A 23,602-nucleotide genomic window follows, 5' to 3' on the forward strand; every position below is an offset into this window, starting at 1 on the left:
AATCGTAATATTGTTGTTGATGGAATGGATATTGAGCAGACTGCATCTTATAAGTACTTAGGACATGAAATTCGGTTGGGACGAGATAACCAGACGTGCGAACTCCCACGTCGCATAGGATTAGCCTGGGCAGCGTTTGGTAAACTTAACTATGTATTTAAATCGGACTTGCCCATATGCCTCAAAAGGAAAATCTTTGACCAATGTGTGTTGCCTGTACTCACTTATGGAGCCGAAACATTAACACTAACAAAAAAGGTAGTGAACAAGATTCGCGTAACTCAGAGGGCTATGGAGCGCCAGATGTTGGGTGTCTCCCTGAGAGACCGAATCCCAAACGAAGAAATACGCCGTAGAACAAAAACAACAGACGCTGTCGAAAAAATCGCGTCGCTTAAGTGGAATTGGGCAGGACACGTCGCCAGATTGTCAGACAACCGATGGACAAAACGTATTGTCGAGTGGAGGCCGCGAGAAGAAGCACTACGGAGCAGAGGACGCCCACTAACCAGATGGGCCGATGATTTGAAACATGTTGTCGGTAACTGGATGCAAGCCGCACAAAATAGAGATGAATGGAAAGAGCTGAGGGAGACCTATGTCCAGCAGTGGACGCGTACGGGTTGATGATGATGATGAATGTCCAAATATTATCCTTAATCAAGTCAACATACCCCAACAGAATAACGTCAAATACCTGGGGCTTCATCTTGATTCTAAATTAAACTAGAAACAACACATTTTAAAGAAGAAAAACAAATTGAGTTGAGAGTGAAAGAAATTAATTGGCTTATAGGTCGAAAATCTCGACTCTCAATTTAGAACAAACTGCTCATTTATAAAACAGTCATCAAACCTATATGGACGTACGGTATAGAACTATGGAGTTGTACCAGCAAATCAAATACAAAAATTATCTAAAGAACTCAATCAAAAATTCTACGCACCAAACAGACCAAATCCCTTCATAGAGACCTAAACATCCCGTTAGTCAGCACAGTAATTCAAGAAAGAGCCAACAGATACCACCAGAAATTAGAAGGTCACCCCAACCAATTAATATTACCACTAATGCAGCCACTAAGCAACAGAAGATTGCGAAGATTATGGCCCATAGATCTTCGCTGAAACTGAGGTGAAACCGCTGGGTGATGTACCTCATAATGCCATATTATTGTACAATACTATAGTTGATATAAGTGATTGTACTTGTTATCAAATTAACTCAAAGAATATGAAAAAAAAAGTTGGTTAGTCTGGCATGTGTCCTGCCTATTCCATTTTTTCCATCTTGACGTGATTTTTTTGATAGTATCTGCTGTTTTTAAACATGAAGAGAAGTATCCATTCTCAAATGTGGTCTCGAGGTAAGGAAGTATAAAACTCAAAGAAGTACCACAAAATGTATACAGGGTGTCCCGAAAAGATTGGTCATAAATTATACCACACATTTCTGGGGTCAAAAATAGTTCGATTGCACCTAACTTACCTTAGTACAAATGTGCTCATAAAAAAAGTTACAGCCCTTTAAAGTTACAAAATTAAAATCGATTTTTTTCAATATATCGAAAACTATTAGAGATTTTTTATTGAAAATGGACATGTATCATTATTATGGCAGGAACATCTTAAAACAAAATTATAGTGACATTTGTCCAGCCCATAAACATTTTATGGGAGTTTTGTTCCCTTAAACCCCCCAAACTTTTCTGTACGTTCCAATTAATTCATTATTGTGATACCATTAGTTAAACACAACGTTTTTAAAACTTTTTTGCCTCTTAATATTTTGTCGATAAGCCAGTTTTTATCGAGATGCGGCTTGTTTTAATAAGTTTACATAAAAATTTTAAGGGGGTTTTGTTCCTTTAAACCCCCCAAATGTTTGTGTACGTTCTAAATAAACTATTTTTGTGGTACCATTAGTTAAATACGGTATTTTTAAAACTTTTTTGCCTCTTAGTCTTTTTTTGATAAGTCACATTTTATCGAGATGTGGCTTCTTTTTCAAAATATACCTAAAAATGTAAATTATAAATAAATTTTCAGATTATTAACAGGTCGCTACAATCGTACTTAACCATATACAAATATGTGGTAGATTCGAAAAATATTCAAAATATCTCGATAAACACTGGCTTATTGAAAAAGTACTAGGAGGCAAAAAAGTTTTAGAAATATTATGTTTAACTAATGGTGCCACAATAATAATTTAATTGGAACGTACACAAAAGTTTGGGGGGGGGTTAAGGGAACAAAACCCCCATAAAATTTTTATGGGATGCACAAATTTCACTTTAATTTTTTTTAAGATGTTGCTACCATAAGAGTGCCACATGTCCATTTTCAATAAAAAATCTGTAAGAGTTTTCGAGATATGAAAAAAAATCGATTTTCATTTAGTAACTTCAAAGGGCTGTAACTTTTTTTGAGCGCACTATTGTATATAGGTAAGTGAGGTTCAATCAACCTAGTTTTGACCCCAGAATCTGTGGTATAATTTATGACCAATCTTTTCGGGACACCCTGTATATTAATAAAATGGTCATATAAGAACGCGTTTCGGCTCTTCACGAGTCATCATCAGCTTAAAAATACAGGAGCAAAGACAAAACTGACCAGACCAGGAAGGAGGAAGAATCTACTAGTTTACATTTTTATGATTCTATAGATTTCATTATTACAGTTTTTTATATGTTGTATTAACATTTAGTCAATTTGAATGTAAAAATTTTTTAAAAATTCTTTAAGATTTCCACGTTGGGAGGAACCATCTTGCGAACAGATCAGGTGTAAGCCTACACCTGTGAACAGATAAGGTGTAAGCTTACACCTGATCTGTTCGCAAGATGGTTCCTCCAAACGTGGAAGAAAAAATTTTTACATTCAAATTAACTAAATGATAATACGATATACAAGGGGTCCCAAAAGTAGTGGAACGGTCGAATATTTCGCGAACTGAACATCGGATCGAAAAACTGAAAAATACGTGTATCATTTTTAAAAATCTATCCAATGACACCAAACACCAACCCCCACTACACCCCCTGGAGGTGAGGTGGGGGTAACTTTAAAATCTCAAATGGAAACCCCCAGTTTTTCTTGCAGATTTGGATTCGTTACGTAAAAGTAAGCAACTTTTATTCAAGACATTTTTTCGATCTGTGGATAGATGGCGCTATAATTGGGAAAACCGATTTATCCGGATATTATAGGTAAATTATAGAAACGGTCTAATATCTCGAAAAATACACTTCCAAATGAGAAACCAAAAAACAGATTTTTAATATTTTTCGAAAACCTATCGATAAACACCAAACATGACCCTCCAACCCAACCCCTGGAGGTGGGGTGGGGGGTAACTTTAAAATCTTAAATAGCAACCCCCACTTTTTATTGCAGATTCGGATTCGTCATGAAAAATTAAGCAGCATTTATTCGATACATTTTTTATAATTGTTGATAGATGGCGCTTTAAGTTGAAAAATACGATTTATTAGCGCCATCTATCAGCAATTTTAAAAAATGTTTCAATTAAATGTTGCTTATTTTTTCATGACGAATTCGAATCTGCACTAAAAAGAGGGGGTTGCTATTTAAGATTTTAAAGTTACCAGGGGGTGGGTTGGAGGATCATGTTTGGTGTTTATCGATAGGTTTTCGAAAAATATTAAAAACCTGTTATTTGGTTTCTCATTTGGAAGTGGATTTCTCGAGATATTAGACCGTTTCTATAATTTACCTATGATATCCGGATACATCGGTTTTCCCAATTATAGCGCCATCTATCCACAGTTCTAAAAAATGTTTTGAATAAAAGTTGCTTACTTTTACGTAACGAATCCAAATCTGCATAAAAAACTGGGGGTTTCCATTTGAGATTTTAAAGTTACCCCCGACCCCACCTCCAGGGGGTGTAGTGGGGGTTGGTGGTTGGTGTCATTGGATAGATTTTTGAAAATTAATGAATACTTATTTTTTAGTTTTTCGATCCGATGTTTATTTCGCGAAATATTCGACCGTTCCGCTACTTTTGGGACACCCTATATAAAAAACTTTAATAATGAAGTCTATAAAACCATAAAAAAAATGTAAACTAGTAGATTCTTCCTCCTTCCTGGTCTGGTCAGTTTTGTCTTTGCTCCTGTATTTTTAAGCTGATGATGGCTCGTGAAGAGCCGAAACGCGTCCTTATATGACCATTTTATTAATATATACATTTTGTGGTACTTCTTTGAGTTTTATACTTCCTCTGCTGTTTTTGTTTTACGATGTATTTCTTCGTATGGGACTCAGAGACACCTATTCTACGCGACGTGGTAGCTAACGTTTGGTTATTTATGTTCAACCGAATTTCATATCCAAGATCATAGATATACGATGCAGCCAGCTCAATATTTCTTCTATTAACATAAATAATGTTACGGTATAGCTCCAGATTGGCCATTATTTGCGTCTTGGTTATGTTAATCTTAGTCGTTAAGGGCGATGTCATCTGCGAATCTCAAATGACTGAGCCATTCTCCACTTTTTGTTGTTACCATACTCGTTGAGATCTGCATTCTTACAAGTATGTTCTAAAAGTCTCCTTGCTGTAGTGGTAGGGGAGCCCAAGCGGGAATTTTTGCAGTTACTCGAGCGCGTCAGATTATTACATGGGGAGAAACCTTGTACCCTGAAAATGTACCTCTACCATATATTGGCTCTTAATGCAGGGGAGTTCGTTAAGGGAGGGTCAAAAAAATCTATTCTTAGAAAAACTCGAAATTGTCAGATTAAGATAAGGTAAGTTAAGTACATGCAAAAGAGTGTATATTTCAAAAATCTTACGATTTGAGCGGGGCGTAAGAAAATGGGTGAGTCCCAGAGTTTCACAAGAAAAAAGCGAATATTTCGCGAAATGAATGACACATCAAAAAACTAAAAAATACGTACTCAATATTTTTCAAAATCTATCGAATGATACCAAGCACGACTTCCCACGGTGAGGGGGAGGGTAAATTTAATATTTTAAATACGAATCCCGTGATATTTCGCGAAATGAACATCAGATCGAAAAACTGAAACATACACTTATTCAATATTTTTGAAAAATCTATCGAATGGCACCAAACACGACCCCCACGGAGGTGGGGTGGGGGGCTACTTTAAAATCTTAAACGGGAGCCCCCATTTTTTTTGCAGATTTGGATTCCTTACTTAAAAATAAGTAACTTTTATTCGAGACTTTTTTTCGAATTATGGATAGATGGCGCTATAATCTAAAAAAACTGTTGTTGGAAATGGAAAATTAAATTAAAATTGGACAAGTCCCCACTAAAATGGAAAGCTTAACTTTTTTTGGTTTTAGGACCTACTCTTCACAACCCCATAGGTCACCAAAGCGCTTGAGTGACTGCACATTTAGCATACTTTGCTCCCCTACCATACCATAGGTACTCCTCGCTGAATACAGTATTTATTTGTTTCTTGTTCAGATAGTCTTAGGCTAGCTGTGATATTTTGGTAGATATATTTGATTATGGGAAATAAGCCACAATTTTACCTAAAAATGATTTTATTAACGTTTCGACGCCCAAGTCGGGTGTCGTTGTCAAAATACAAAATAATACTAAATAAACAAAAATGTTGTTGCTTAGTAAAAAATTCTTCTAATAATTTATTTAATCTGACTCATTTATATCAGCAATTCAGACACGTATTATAATTTTAAAGTAGACGACTTTAAAATGATATTGTCAATATTGATGAGTTGCGTTCCTGGGACGACTTTACTAAAATATAGTTCATTCGATTACATGAAATCAATGCCAACTCAAGAATATCCGCCACAAAAAATCATACCATGTGATTATTTCCTTATTTATTGGCTTATTTCCCATTTGAATATAATTGATTATAAAAATGCCACAAGAAAATAGCTTCAGAACAATATTTGATTATGTTAGTGTAGCGTATAAGTGAAAGAAATTAATTTTGCTATGACCTACAATGCAAAAACTGCAAAAAGAGTTAGGAAAGCCAATACCGGGTAGAGATAGATAAGAAAATGATGATGAATCGCTCATCTCCATTTTCTCTTATTTCAAAATCTTAAACTAATATTTTGAGAAATAAAAATACAGTAAATACAGAAATAAATACAGTAACTTATGCCCGGTTGCACCAACAGATCTTAAGCTTAAGTCGAGAATATCATAAGAATTAATATAATATAGTTATAATATATTACAATAAGAATACCATAATATAATAAGAGATATAATTGATAATAAGGTAAGAATCTAAAATTATGGTGCAACTCAAGTGATACTCAAGGAGGCCCTATTTATAAGTAGAGCTTAGCTAATCTGCAACTTAAGATCTGTTGGTGCAACCAGGCATCAGTTACTCAAATGATTTTGATTAACAAACAAACAAGTAAAGAATATTAATAATTAATTAAAGTATCTTTACTCGTAAAGTATGTTGCTTTTTGTAATTGGAACATAATGTAAATATTTATTTAGTACGAATCGTGCAATATGTTTGAAGTTTAGCTCGTTCTAGCTTTGATTTAGGAGAGTTAATATTTTAGATAGTCCTTTACCTTCATCCTAACGTAAATTAATAATATAACCGCACTGAAATTGCGACGCACCACTCATGTACTCGTACTCTGTATTATTAAATGCATGTTTTCCAATTACTGGATGCGGTTTACATGCTAACCGGGAGTGCACTATAATTTATATATTATGTATTTATATTATATATAATATATACCTATAATATATAATATACATATTATATATAGTCCAAGTAATGAAGCTTAAAATAGGACAAAACCTCGCAATTTTTACAGAATCGATCGATTTGCTTGAAAATTTGAGAATAAGTAGTGGATAGTCCAAGGATCAAAATCTATACGATGCCAAAAGGCGTTTTTACCATAGGGGTGGTTGCCACCCCATCTCGGGGGTGTAAATTTTTTATTTTATTTTGACAGCAAAAGTTGGTAAACAAATTAATTCTAAGCAAAAAACGTTCTATACATTTTTTTGATAAAAGTAATAGTTTTCGATTTATTCGCTATCGAAAGTGTTGGTTTAAATCGAAAAAATCATTGTTTTTAATCAGTTTTCTGCTAATAACTCAAAAAGTTTTCGTTCTATCAAAACAAGTTTGCTTAACAAAAATGTACCTTTTGAAAAAATAAACAAAATCGTTTTTATAATTTGCTTTAAAACCAATAGTAATCGAGCTATACTTTATTATATGTTAGCTCTTCTTCGTAAAATGCTAAATATTGTAGTTTCAAAGTCAAAAGACGGGAAAACTATGCATTTTTCGAGGATAACTGGTTTAAGCTAATTTAAAGTATTTAAAAATATCTATCTCCAGAAATCAAAAAAATAGTCCCTAGCTCAAAAATTAAGTGACTTATAGTAAAAAGAATGTCAGTCCCTATTTTTTTTTTCAGCGAAGAACTGATGCTAAACTTCCCCCTACTCTCCACCCTAATTAAAATTGGTCATTAACCTTATTTGGTCTTCTTAATTTATGTATTGTTAATAGGTTCCAGAGGTTTGACCGGCTTAGAATGATTAATTTAAAAAAAATGGAGTTTAAACAAATAACGAATTTTTGTAGTTTGGTGAAAAATGCCCATTTCTTCAGAATAGAAAGATTAGCATCAGAGATACGAAAAAATATTTAAATATAAAATTGTAGCTTATTTAATTCCCAAGAACTTGGTTTTCAAAAATTTTTTCTACGGCAAAAATTGAGTGAGCTATTGAAAATTAAAACTTGTAATAACATGCAAAAACCATCTTTACCAACCCTTTCAAAGTCACCTCTTTTTGCGAATGAGGATTTTAAAATGATATAATATTAATATCCCTGTAGGTCCTGTAAAAACCTACAAAATTCTTTTTTAACAAACTTTCTAGGATAAAAAATAAAAAAGTTACGGTTAAAAAATCAATATATTTTTTTGAAAAAAAAATGAGATATTCAATTGGAAGCATAATAATGTAAGTTAGCGGTGTTCTTAGTCATCGGCCTTATTCATTCTTCTTTATTTATGTATTATTCATAGATTCCAAAAGTTTGACTGGCTTAGAATGATTAGTTTTTAAAGAAATGTAGTTAAAAGCGAATAACGAATTTTTGTAGTTTTGTAAAAAATGCCTTTTGCTTCAGAATAGAAAGAGTAGCATCAGAGATACGAAAAAATATTTAAATATAAAATTGTAGCTTATTTAATTCACAAGAAATTGGATTGCAAAACTTTTTTCTACGGCAAAAATTGAGTGAATAGTAAATGAGTATAATACCGAAAGACATTGATTTTTTCGATATAAAACTAACACTTTCGATAGCGAATAAATCGAACACTATTAATTTTATCAAAAAAATGTATATAGAATTTTTTGCTTAAAATGAATGCTTTTATCAACTTTTGCAGTTAAAATTATAATAAAAAATTTCCACCCCGAGATGGGGTGGCAACCACCCCCATGGTAAAAGCGCCTTTCGGCATTATATAGATTTTGATCCTTAAACTATCCACTACTTATTCTCAAATTTTCAAGCAAATCGATCCATTCTGTAAAAATTGCGAGGTGAAAAGCTACGGTTCCTGGACTAATAGTGTGTCTGCGTAACTTGGAACCATATGGGAAACTTTTTTAATATCAATTTTACGAAAAAAAGTTATTTTTTCATAAAGTGCTCTGCATAGTCTAAAACTTAAGATGCAATCATCAGATATCAAATTTTATCAATAATATACGAGGTATGTCCAAAAATATGAATTTCTCTCAAGAGTAAAGTGTCTTTATATTTCACAATGTCAAAAGTTTATTGAGAAAAGTTGTTTGTATTAAAAATTATGTTATATGCATTTACACTTTTCTAATTGAAAAAAAAAATTGAAAATTTTCCTCAAATTACAGATACCAAACATCATTTTTATTTAAGATAACTCAGTTATTATTAATTTTGCGAAAAAAAGTTATTCTTTATAAAAATGTCTGAATAGTCAAAAAACCAAGATGCAATCATAAGATATCAATGTTTTTCAATTTTATACGAGGTATGTCAAAAAGTATGAATTTCGCTCAAGAGTAAAATACCTTTATAGTTCACAATATTTCAACTAGAAGGATGCAATTGCATATTGAAACATAGTTTTTAATTCTGAACAACTTTTTATAATAACAAATTTCAATATTATGAAAAATAAAGGTACTCTTCGGCGAAATTCATATTTTTTGACATACCTCGTATAAAATTGACAAAATTTAATATCTTATAATTTTATTTTAGTTGCTAGACTATGCAGAACGTTTTATAAAAACTAACTTTTTTTCGTAAAATTAATAATAACGGAGCTATCATAAATAAAAATGATGTCGGGTGAGGAAATTTTCACTAGTAATACCACTAGAGGTCAAATTATTTCCGGAAATTTTTTTGAGATCATGAATATTTTGAAAATTTCCCGAGTCGCAGACGAGGGAAATTTTCTAAAAATATTCATGATCAAAAAAAAAATTTCCGGATATTAATTTGACTTCGCGTGGTATTCGGTAAGAAAATTCCACACCAAATTTGCATTTGAAAATCCAAAGCTGCATGAACAGATTAATAGCGCGCCATAGCATTGTCAGCAATTATTTAGACTTTCAAATTCGTAATTTCTACTCATTGTAGTTGCATGGGAATACCATTTCAAGATAGAAAATAGTATATTCTTCAATTTTACATAAGTTTTGAGTAACTACAAGTGATAGAAAATGAATCAAAACTAAATTATGTAAACAAATAAAAACCAGTCTGTCAAAAATGTTCTGTTATTGTAAACGTCAAAAAATTTCCACTATAATTCGCTGTTGGGTACCCCACGAGCAAAAAATTTCCGATAAAATACCTCCGTTGCCATGGTGATCTATCAAAATAACGTATTTTGATTGGTTCAAAATTACAGGTGTGGAATTTTCAAAAAAAAATTTTCAATTAGAAGAGTGTAAATGCAGATTATAACATAATTTTTAATTACAAACAACGTTTCTCAATTAAAATTTTCGATATTGTGAAATATAAAGGCACTTTACTCTTGAGCGAAATTTATATTTTTTACATACCTCGTATACTGTTGATAAAATTTGATATCTGATGATTGCGTCTTAGGTTTTAGACTATGCAGAACACTTTATAAAGAATAAATTTTTTTCGTAAAATTGATATTAAAAAAGTGGACATCTTGGATATTAAAGCACCCTAATATGTCTGTGTAGATTTTGGCGTTCGATCCGACCATCACTTGTGACATCGTTGCCGTATCCTCTATTTTTTCATATTGTCACGTTACAATTTTTGTGATATTATACACGAGCGTGACACCCTCAAAAAAGCGCTTAGTTTTCGAGATACTGACCACAGAGGGATGAATGGCTAATTTTATTCATACTTCATATTTTCGAGGGTGCTGAAAACGAAAATGAAGTTTATTTTAAATTTTATGTGGGGGAACGTTGTCAAAATCGCAATTTTAACCTAAAAATAAAAAAAAGAAATCACGTTTTTTTGCGTTTACCTCGCTACAACTCTGTTCCATTTTAATATTTTTTTCTGAAATTTTTTACACTATATAGCTGTAACATTTCTGGAGACAAAGGTATCTGCTTTAAGTTTTTATTCTTATCATGATAAAGGTTATGAATTTTTCAAAGAAAAAGGTGCGGATTTGTGCATTGCAAGGTTTAATCGCAAAAGTTGTTTGACGAAGTTTAAAATTTAGCTTCACAATCACGTTTATTTTAAAGTAAAGAGTACAAAGAAGTTTTCTGCTAAGTTTTAGGTCAAAATGTTTTATAGAAAAGAAAAATAGTGCAACTTTTAATGTCGACATTAGAAATCCCCAATATAACGCTTATTTTTTGAGGGACAGACAATCTAGGTCTAATTTCTCACATTTAGTACTATCCTTGGATTATAAGCTTTCATTTGACACCTCATTTGTCATTTTCCTAGTATAATGACGGAGAAGTAAACGGTATTATTCTATTATTCTTGTAGGTATATTTAACATTGATTGAAATTATGAAAGAAATATATAGAAAACAGCATGGCAACACTGTGACTCACAAACATAAAAATTCAGCTGTGCGTTACATAGGGCGCTTTAATATCCAAGATGTCCAAAAAAGTTTCCCATGTGGTTCCAAGTTACGCAGACACACTGTATGTATATAATATGTCTACATATACAGGGTGAGTTTTTAGTGCGGGATCGGTCGATAATTTCATTATGGTATAGAATATCGAAAAAAGTTATTTAGAAAAAATGTAGGCAATGATATTCTGTAGGCTTGGAAAATATGTCCATTTCTACAGGGTGATCAATAACTGCGTGGTATATCAAACATATAATTTTTTAAATGGGTAACCGTATACATTTTTTCATATTTATATTCCTCTCATAATTCTTGTTCATATAATATATGGTTTTGTATTACTATACAAGGTATTTAACAAGTTATGACCATTTTTATTTCGAAATCCCTATGAGATTAACACCATGTATATAAAGAAGTAATTCGTAAACAATAATTTGTTTTACATAATAAGATAAACAATATACTGTAGTTTTTAAGTTAAGTTTAATTGAAATCATTGACGAATATTTGTATACAGAGTGAACTACAACACCAAATTACGATTTTCTCAATTTTTTTAAATAGGTCACCCTATATTTTATTTTTTAGAAATATTGTACTTATGTATTTATGATACTCTTTCATTTTTATATAGCATTCCCTATACCTAATCTCATTACTTTCTGAGATTTTTTAAGTTATCTTCAAATTTCGGGAATACATTCAATTTTTCTAGTGGAAATAAGTTAGTATTGAGTGATAATTTAACAAAATATTTTTATTCAATAAATAACTAACACAAAATATAAACCATAACAATATGCAGTAAATGTACCAATAAGTGTGATATTAAGAAATTATCATATTTCCCTAATATACAAGAATCCTATAGTTCCTACAAAAAAAATTTTTCTTGTATATAATAATATAACAAGATTATGTTTATTTAATAAATATTTTAAATAAAACATAAATCAAAACAATATACAACTGATGTGACAGTTTTTAGATTGTTATATAAAGAGGATTCTAAGCCAAGAAGTTTTTAATAAAACATTCAATGTTATAAGCACTTTTAAACTACAAAACAAAATTACGATTTTCTCATTTTTTTTTAAATAGATCATCCTATATTTTATTTTTTAGGAATGTTGTATTTATGATACTCTTTCATTTTTATATAGCATCTCCTATACCTAAACTTCTTAGTTTCTGAGATATTTTTAGTTTTCTTCTTTTGCCGGCAATACATTCAATTTTTAATAAGTAGAAATAACTTAACAAATAAATATTGTGCAATAATATAACAAATATTTGCATTCAATGAATTTCTAACAAAATATATAAACCATAACAATATTTAATGAATGTACCAATTAATGTGATGTTAAGGATATAAGTCTAAAGTAAATGTTGAAAATGTCCACGCTCAACGTCTATGCAATTTTGTAACTGATATTCAAATGACCGAGCAACATTTCTTAATATTTTTGTAAGTTAATATTATTAAAAGCTCCTCTTATTCTATTTTTCATATCATCAGACGTTGTTGGGTGCTTCAAGGTTTTTTATATAGCCCCACATGAAAAAATCGATTTTGGAAGAACTGAAGCACCGTCGTGTAGAAACCTCAACCGTCAAAAAAAATGTGGGCCAATAAAATAATCGCAAACAATAGCACCTTTAACATTTATAGATCACCTAGTTTGACCACGAGTGTTAAAAAAGTAGGGATTTCTTGATGCATATTAATGAAACTTGGTATGAAAATTATAGTATTAATAACTGCGCGTCACAATCTGCAATTAGGAATGTGTTACTAAAAACTTCTTGGCTTAAAATATGGTTGATATAACAACCTAAAAACTATTACATCAGTTGTATATTGTTTTGATTTATGTTTTGTGTGAGTTGTTTATTAAATAAAAATAATCTTGTTATATTACTACACACAAGACATATTTTTTTTGTAGGAATTTTACGATTCTTGTATATTAGGGAAATATGATAATTCCTTAATATCACATTTATTGCATATTGTTATATTTTATATTTTGTGTTAGGTATTTCTGGAACTAATAGTAGATTATACCACGAGTCAATAATGATGGCTATTATTCCCGAGGAATATTTACGAACCGAGCCGCGTTAGCGGCGAGGGAGTAACATTCCGAGGGAATGAGAGCCATTATTGCGAGTAGTATACTCTACTTTATCTACGACAAATTAATTAATTTAAGATTTTTAATGAACAACTTTATTTGTTAAAAACATTAAAATTAGTAATAGTACAATTAATAAACTGAATTGGTTGAGAATCATCATTAACTTTAGTAGAGTTTTTAATTATATTATATTATACGTTTTATTATAAATGGATTTCGATGTTTCAGGCATTAAGGTAGATGCTGTTGCTGTAGCTAGTTCTACAATTTCTGGTGGTGTACAATTAAAAGATTCTTCATTTTCGTCCATCTCAACACAAACTGTCAAATATACTATTCGTTTGACAGTGACACTTTTTGAGGTTGATTATTTTGTTTCCGTGGTGAATTTTGTGATTATTGTGCCAGAGGGATTAATAGCTATTAATCCCGCATTATTAATCCCTAAGGGATTATTATATGGCATTATATTGCAAACACCACAAGTATAATACATATATTATGTATCAGTCATAGATAAAATAATTTTTTTATATTATCACGATCACTCAATACTGACTTATGTATTTTTAGTAGAAAAATTGATTGTATTCCCGAAATTTGAAGTAAACTGAAAATATCTCGGAAATTGATGAGTTTAGATATAGGGAATGCCTTATAAAAATGAAAGAACATAAGTACAATATTTCTAAAAAACAAAATATAGGGTGATCCATTTAAAAAAATTGAGAAAATCGTAATTTGGTTATGTAGTTCACCCTGTATACAAATATTCGTCAATGATTTCAGTTAAACTTAATTTAAAAACTACAGAACATTGTTTATCTTAGTATATAAAACAAATTATTGTTTATGAATTACTTTTTTATATACATGGTGTTAATCTCGTAGGGATTTCGAAATAAAAATGGTCATAACTTATTAAATACTCTGTATAGTAATGCAAAACCCTATATCATATGAACAGGAATTATGAGAGGAATATAAATATGAAAAAATATATAGGGTGTCCCATTTAAAAAAAATATATGCTTGATATACCATGCAGTTATTGATCACCCTGTAGAAATGGACATATTTTGCAAGCCTAGAGAATATCATTGCCTACATTTTTTCTAAATAACTTTTTTCGATATTCTATACCATAATGGAATTATCGACCGATCCCGCACTAAAAACTCACCCTGTATATAAAAGTAGTAAAGTAGGCAGTGGAATGGAGTGGAATCCCTTTCACACTGTGAAACTTAAAGATTTCAGTAAAAAAGTGTAGAGAATAAAAAGCTGACTTGTTATACTAATGCCTATATTAGCGGAAACATCATTAGTCCATATATCTGAAGTAATTATATCTTGTTGCTATAAGCAACAGATCTGAAAAAAATAATGGGCTCAGGTATTGAAAAATTCTTGATATTTTTGTTTGTCTACAATGCCTACACTCCTTGATAAAATGTTATACTCTTATTAAAAAAAAAGACTAAGTTTTCACTCTAATGGCATATAAAACAAAGTAATGTTATTCTACATCCCACCAGACTGAAAACAATGGGAACCTTCTCTGGTTACACCTCCGAGGCTTCTACAATTTGCAAGCCATAACGGATGCTGAGACTAAGGAAGATGAGGGAATTTTACAATTTATAATTCACGTCCCATCTTCTCAGCACGGTAAACTTCCAACGAGAATGGTTCCCTTCGTACTCCAATCTCGTTATAACTTTACCACGCTGAGCAGATGGGACGTAAATTATAAATTGTCAAATAAGTTGTAAAATTCCCTCATCTTCCTTAGTCTCAGCATCCGTATGACTTGCAAATTGTAGAAGCCTCGAAGGTGTAACCAGAGAATCAGAGGTGTAATCAATTGGATCAGAGAGAGCAGCATATGTGCCTCCTGATGAGAGACTAATAAGTTTCGAAACCGGTAGAGGTGCTTGCTGCACTCTCTGATTGGACTAGAATATGATGCGGCTGTATTTTCGTTTTGCAACGAAATTGAAAATGGTTATTAATTGTTGTTATACTCTCATTTTAATTATATTTATTTTTACAGGAAGAAGAACTTCGAGCTAGCGGAGACCCTAAGTTTCAACACCTAAGTGAAGAACTCCATGTTGAAATTAGTGCTTTTGCTACACCCGCTGAAGCTCACGCTAGGATTGCATATGCTTTAGCAGAAGTTAGACGATTTTTAGTACCGGTAAGTAGAATTGGCTTAATTTTTTTTCATTTGCCTATAACCCACTTATTTTTGTGTGATACTGGTAGGCGCAAAAATAGTTTTAATTGTAATTAAAATACACTGATTATGGTCCTGGCCGATTTATTGACGTGATACATGTCTTAATAAATGAGTATAGTCGCGATAACATATATTGTAGAACGCTTTAAAGGCCGCGACATTTGATACCTTATTGTTTACAATCGACAGAGTGCCTATAAACGTTTTATTGGGAAGCAGGTCGTTAGTAGAATTTTGACTTGTTTGTCATTCAAGTTAGAACATTTTGTTCGACATGATGTTATAAAAATAGTAAGGTCTCTGTAAGGTCAGCTTGGCGGACCTGTAAGGTGAAATGTACCGGGTGTCCCAATAAGAATGGCTCTCGGCCATATCTCAGGAACCGTTTATAGTACAGCTTTCGGAAAAAGCTGTAAATTATTTGCCTCGGGAAAAGCCTGGAAATTATTTTCATAATTGTAGGTCCACCGCTAGAGGGCGTAATTGAATATCAAAAATTAAAAAATCAAAATTTTACAAAATTTACCTCATGAAAGGGCACTGGAAATCCAATCATCGTATTCTTTATAAAATTCTGCGCAAATATTTCATTTCACAAGTTTAAGTCTACCTTTGCAAATAAGAGATGGGGGTGAGTGGGAACCTTCTTATGAAAAAATGGCTGTAAGTCCGGTTCTGCTAAATCGAATTTTGTTGAAACCTAATCATACTTAATCTTGTTGAAAACAGCTCTTTTTCGTCAATGTAAGTATCTTATTTTCGAAATAGCCTAATAAGTAATATGCAAGCTAGGAGGCGTTATTTAATTATTTTCAGAAATCTAGTTTTCTTTGGAAAATATTAAACACAAGTATGCATTTTTAATCCTGTATTACAAAATTAGATCAAATTAGCAACATAATACCGAAAACCGCATGTCGATACCTTTTTTCTATCTCGAGATATCTTAAGAAATGTGTAAATTTTAATCATAACTCCTACTGTCACCGGTAAACGAGGTTAAGGAAAAGTAGTGTGCTATGGAAAAAACAAATAAACATTTTCCAGATGTAAACGTATATAATTAATTAAAACAACGATAAGACAAACAACACTATAAAATAAAATAAAGAAATAAAAGCAACTACTTACTTAGTCTTAGCGACTGCCTAAATGTTCAAATTGTTGCCCATCACTTTTGATGCAAGCATATACTCTTTCAAGACTAGATTGAATAACAACAGACTTAACTGTTTTAGACTTTTATTTATGGGGACGGAGTAAAGACCTTGTTTTTGCCGCTAGGCCCACTACGCGAGAAAACATGATCTAGAATCCAGAGAATACGAAACGCCATTCAAAGCAATGCGAAAGCAGAAATTGAGACTGCTGTTCAATCTACTCTTGAAAGAGTAAATGCCTTGATCGAAAATGATGGGCAACAATTTAAACATTTAGGTCGTCACTAAATAAGTAGTTACTTTTATTTCTTTGTTATATTGTATAGTGTTGTTTCTCTTATTGTTGTTTTAATTAATTATATACGTTTACATCTGGAAAATGTTTCTTTGGTTTTTCCATAGCACACTACTTTTCCTGAACTTCGTTTACCGGTGACATTAATAGTTGTTTAAAATTTACACGTTTCTTAAGATATCTTGAGATAGATAAAAGGTATCGACATGAGGTTTTCGGTATTATGTTGCTAATTTGGTCTTATTTTGTAATACAGGATTAAAAATGCATTCTCTAAAGAAAAATAGATTTCCGAAAATAATTAAATAACGCCTACTAGCTGGAATATTACTTATTAGGCTATTTCGAAAATAAGACTTTTACATTGACGAAAAAGAGCTGTTTTCAACAAGACTAAGTATGCAAAATTCGATTAAGCAGAACCGGACCTACAGCCATTTTTTCATAAGAAGGTTCCCACACACCCCAGCTCTTATTTGCAAAGGTAGACTTAAAAAATACGATAATTGGATTTCCAGTGCCCTTTCATTAAGTAAATTTTTGATTTTTTATTTTTGATATTCAATTACTCCCTCTAGCGGTGGACCTACAATTATGAAACTAATTTCCACGCTTTTCCCGAGGCAACTTTTGTTATAAATATTTTTTTCTCAAAGCTGTACTATAAACGGTCTACTGTATAACATTGTACGACTTTTTTTAAAGAGATTATGGTTTTTAAATCTCTTATACTTTTAACGATTTTTTATAATATAATATAAAAATAAAATATTATTATTAAATAATATATTATATATTATATAATATTATATTATATATAGTATATATAATATAATATTATATTATATATTATATATTATATAATACCTAATATAAAAAAAATAATATTTTGTACATTTTTTACGATTATTTTTGAAATTTCTCATTATAACTTTGTTTTTCTTGTACATGAATATACTATATATTGCTCAATAAAGAGAGCTTACTTTCTGTTCTTTAAAATGGTGTATCATCTATATTTTAAATATGTAATGGAAGCCGAGTGATTCTTTGATATTTTTTTACCTGTATTATTTAAAATTATTTCTTTTACAAAAATTACATAAAAATTAGTCTTAGAAAACATTACTTTAGTTAAAATTATTGAAACGTTAACATTTAAAAAATTTTCAAAATCAAAGTCCATCTCTTCGTTAGCATTAGCTTCAATATCTTCCTCTGACACCTCCCAGAGTTATCTTGTAGTTCCCACAATTAGTACCCATGCACATGCACCCTTTGCAGAATATTGAACAACAAATTCCTATCTTTCTACAACCGCAGTTTTTTGTACATCCTTTGGTACATTAACATGCTATCTTTTCAAGCAAAGCTTGTGGTGCAGGAGTTTGACAGTAAATATTGGAATTAATCCATATTTTAAAGTTTGCCCGGCCGAGTCAAGTGGATCCAAAGTATTACCTACCTATAAAAAATAAGATTCAATCATAACACATAATCACATAAAAAAAGTTATAAGGAGGAATTTAAAAAATAATCCTAAAATCAAAAATCGTTGCAAGTACTTATTACATTTTGAAAAAGCATATCTTATTCAAAAATAATCCTAGAATTTTTTTTGTAATACACCATTTTAAAGTAAATAGAATAAGCTTTCTTTTTTATTATATAATATATACCGTAATGTAGAAAAAAAAGTTATAATGGGAAATTTAAAAAATAATCGTAAAAAATATAAAAACTCGTTAAAATTATAAAGTCTTGAAAAAGATATCCTCTTTAAAAGAAGTCGTACAACGTTATACAGTAGAACATTTTAAAGGTAATTGATTTCTATTCCTCTTACATGTACCATTGCATATGCGTAAAGTTACGTAGAAAAAAGTTAGAGAACAATATTTGCGAAATAACAAGGAAAATTACCCAAAATTGCTGTGAGTGGCGAACTTTGAAAAATCATATTTCGAAAACTGTAAATTCTAATGACCTCTATCAAACATCATTTTAAAGACAAAATATGTAGGTTTTTCTTCTGTGAAGCAATGTCTATACCTATATCGCCGTGGACAAAAGTTATGGGACAAAAAACAAAATTTATTTCTTTTGGGTTTCTTTGTGCTTTTTCTTTTAAATATATTTTTGTAAAAAAAAGTATCTTTGACTTTAAAAAGTTATATTTAAATAGTAAATTTTACCAGCAACAATTTTTATGTAGACGTCTGTGTACCAAAAGTGCATAGAAATCACCCTATTGTAACCTGTGCCCAGGGACTAATTCACCCATTTCTCAAAAACGCACCCCTTTAAATGGTAGCACTCCACGATTTTTCATATATAGAGATTCATTGACCATATGAAATAATAAAACCCCGTTAACGTTATAGTTCCTTTCTATAGTACATAATCAATAGACTATAAATACAGAGTAATCCATATAAAATATTTGTCACAGTAAGTTAATCTTTGTATTAATATATTTTAAAATTAAATTACATATTTTACAAAGAGCAAATTTCATAAGTAAAAGTTCTATCCTATTATATGCAAAATTTATCCTAGAATCAAATATATACTTAGTTTTTCTATTTGCATATTTTTTGTATCTATCTATTCCTGCTCTCTATGTAATGTTATAAACAACATCTACTCATTTCAAAACAAAATTTATAGTATAAATATAGCGTGTATATTTTTTATCCATAATACCGGTTTGAAATTTTAAATACCAAATACCGGTATTGAGATTTTGGCTCGGTATTTTAAGCCCTAAGTATAACTTTTTACGTGCGTACAAAGTACACACATTCTTTTTTTTTCATATCTCAGAGTAAGTTTTTCTTAAAAATATAAATTTATTTTTCTACACACTAAAAGTCTACTATTCTAAATGAAAATATTAATATTTGTATTTTGACAACGACATCCGATGTGGACGTCGAAAGCTTAATAAAATCATTTTTTAGTTAAATTGTGGCTTATTTTCCCATTTAGAATAGTTGATTGCAAAAATGAAATGAGAAAATAGCTTCAGAACAACACTGAAAGTCTGTGACTATAATTTTTTTAACCCTGTATTCATTCAACTCTCACAACTTTGCTTTAAGTGTAATAGTTACTGGTTTCCATTTACATTATCATTTATCCTAATTTATCTTAAGTACTCTAAAGAGGATACCTTTTCCTAGATCCTCTACCTTTTAAATCCTGTATATCTCGATTTGCATTACATCAACCTCAAGTTTAAACAATGTGGTCCAGTACGAGAAGCATATACCTATGACCTAAATCCAACAGTTTCGTCATGTTTTATGGATGCAACGTCTCTCAACCTGCCTGTATCCTGACAGATTATACAAGAATAAGCCAGCGAAATTTCAAGCCATCGTGTAAAAGTAAATTTTAAAGTTTCGGAAAAGATTGTTGGAAATTTTTCGAACACGTCATAACAAAAAATTTAATAAGATTTGTGTTGAGCCTGAGGACGGCGATACAAAATCTGTTACAGAGGGGAATTAGCAGAAATTAAAAAATTAATTATTAAATGGTCCAGCCTGAGGGACATATCAGGGAAACACATCTGATCTTTTTTACAGAGAAGTGCCTGTACGATAACATACATATGTGAGATTGTGAATACAATCTTAGGGTTGGACTGGATGAGGATTGTTAGGTTCAAGTGAGAATATAAAATATAAGGTTTTATACAGACAATATTCATATGTATAATAAAATCTTACCAAACTAAAAAAAATAGTAAATCCTTTATAAAAGGTATACATATTGTTATATTTCTATTTGATATGAAAATTAAATTTTGATAATTATAAACAGAATTCAATTTAATATAAAATATTTTCAATTTTCTCAACCACGGGCATATAAATTTAGAACAACCTGTATACAACAAATTGTTATATTTAATTTTAAGAAGTGATTAAATAAGACTCAAGTGAAATCGATAATAGGTCATTATCGTTGTTCGCGGAAGGTTCGATCATTAGCCGATGCTAAATAAGACTTAGTGGAAATAGATAATAGATCATTAAATTTTGTAATTAGTAGAAAGTAATTTTAGAATGGGAATTAACTATTTTTCTTTTGAAATCCATTAAGCATATTTAGAAAGATTAAAAATTGGTTTTGAGGAATACTGCGAATGAGAGTTGGTGGTGGAAGTTTGATTTGTGAATCTGGAAGGGATATTTAGAAAGTAGGGGAATGAATGACAAATGGAGATCAGAATGTTTTAAGCTGTCGAGAAGTGAAGTCCAGTAGTAGACGGTAGTGTACGGAGAGTGAGAAAGCCGGTGTAGTTCCGTGAGTGTGGAGTATCTATCGTGGAACGAGAGGTAGGCCAGGTTGAGAGTAAAAGAACCTCCTTGAGCCAAGATTTCCCGGTAGCTGATTGCAGTTTCGAAAAAGGTAGAACACAGCATCACGACAGAAGCAGGAAACGAGAGCTATACGAGCTAGTTTCAGAGGAGAACATTACTGGAAGCCAGGACGAGGTTTTGATTGCAGCCAAGGATAGCAGGAAACGGGTCTTTTGTGAAGACATTCTCAGTTCACCAGAAAAAGGTCAGTCTCATTTGTTTGGACATGAATGTATGGGTTTTTCGTATTAAATACCACATTTAAAATTGAAGAAACTTAATCAATAATATCAGAAAAGCTTCATCAAACTTAAATAGAATTGTTGCTAATAAATCATAATAGTTAAATGTTAATAAAAACTTTCAATTGGAAACCAAAAGGAAATAAGATTCCCATGTGTAAATGTTATGTTTAAGAATAATAAGATATAGCAAATATTAAGCAGTGATTGCCATTTAAATAAAATAAACAATATTTTGATTACAATTGTAACCCATACGTGTTATTATTTTACTCTTTTCTTTCCTATCCCGATTAGGAACCATTGAGAAATACTTAGAAGCCACGTATGTAAGTAATTAATTTTATAAAAAGCCCTGAGATTGAAAACATATTGATATGTGATCTGGTAAATTAATTAGATTATTATTAATGCATTGATTAAATTAAATGACATATAAAAATATTATCTCATATCAATAATCAAGATCACATCAACTGTCGTCCAACGTGGAAAGCATTGTAAAGTATTTCTAGTGGCAAATTTGAAGGATAGAAAGAGTAAAGCCGGTATTTGAAAATTTATATGCCTGTGGTAAAAAGTGAGATACTTACATTTGATAACATAAAATTTTAGATCTCTTTAGGTACAAATTTTACATAACTGATTTAATATTTTATTTTTACGATATTTGCATTTGATATATTTATTGACAATTTATAATATTTGGGTGAGAAAAAGTCGTCTTGGTAACATACTAGTAAAATTTCATATTTGGCGGGGACAGTACTTCTTGAAAACAAATGTCTGTGACAAGAAGCCAAAGCAAAGACAACAAAAAACAAAAAGAACATTCAGACCAAGAAGATATTTTAGACACGACAATCATGGCATCAGAACAGCAAGAATTATCAGGAATAGATAAACTATTACAACTGATGCAACTCCAGTCACAAAAACTGGATGACAATCAAAGAGAAACAAAACTAACAATGGATAAAAATCAGGAAGAAACATCAAAGAAAATGGATGAATCACAACAAAAAATGGATCAAAAAATGGAGGAAACACAACGAAAAATGGATGAAACACAACAAAAATTGGATCAAAAAATGGATGAAACACAACAAAAATTGGATAAAAAAATGGATGAAACACAACAAAAAATGAAACAAGCAATAGAAGAGAACAACAAGAAAATGGAGGAACGCATAGAAAAGGAAATAAAAGGATGTTTAACAACAATGAAAAACGAGATGAAAGAACAAGAAATGAAAATTCAAAATAAAATAAAGGAGATAACGAATTGACAGAAAAAAGAAATGGAAAGTTTGGAAAACAAGTTGCAAAACGCTATTCAAGCAGATATAGAAGAAGTGGAAAGAAAGATTGCGGAAATCAATACGCAACAGAATGTCGGAGAAAGAAGAGAAATGGTTATACATAGCACAGATGACGTGAAGATAAGGTTTGGCGGGGATGTAAGAAGATTACACCCAGTGCCGTTCATAAATAGCCTGAAAAAGAAAATACAGCACATCGGAAATTTCGAAACAGCAAAAGAAACTATCAGAAATCATCTAAAATATGAAGCAAGCCTATGGTTCGATTGCAAAGAAGAAGAATTTGACAGTTGGCAACAATTTGAACAAAAGTTTTTGAATTATTTCTGGGGAAAAGTCCAACAATTGGAAATTAACAAGGAATTGCAAAATGGGAAATACAATGATAGGATGGGTATATCAGAAAGGACATATGCATTACAAATTTACTATAACGCAAAACATTTACAATATAATTACTCATCGGAACAATTAGTCGAACTGATTGCAAGACATTTCGAAGAAACGCTGGAAGACCATATCACATTGCAAAACTACAAAGACATAGATAGTTTATGCCAATTCCTACAAATAAGAGAATCACGTTTAAGAGAAAGAAAATCAAGAAGGTCGCGAGAAGATTACAGGCTCCGAGAAACACAGGATTACAGAGA

General features: G+C 31.0%; 1 protein-coding gene across 1 annotated transcript in view; it reads left to right on the forward strand.

The window, feature by feature from the left end:
- The window catches only part of LOC114324661 (KH domain-containing, RNA-binding, signal transduction-associated protein 2-like), a 1,309,325-nt gene that overhangs the window by 939,804 nt on the left and 345,919 nt on the right, over positions 1 to 23,602 (forward strand). The window contains exon 7 of the mRNA XM_028272525.2: positions 15,369 to 15,515. Coding sequence (XP_028128326.1) covers positions 15,369 to 15,515 — 147 coding nt within the window. The remainder of the gene's footprint in view (positions 1 to 15,368; positions 15,516 to 23,602) is intronic.

This window comes from Diabrotica virgifera, chromosome 2 (assembly GCF_917563875.1).
Source record: "Diabrotica virgifera virgifera chromosome 2, PGI_DIABVI_V3a".
Lineage (NCBI taxonomy): Eukaryota > Metazoa > Arthropoda > Insecta > Coleoptera > Chrysomelidae > Diabrotica > Diabrotica virgifera.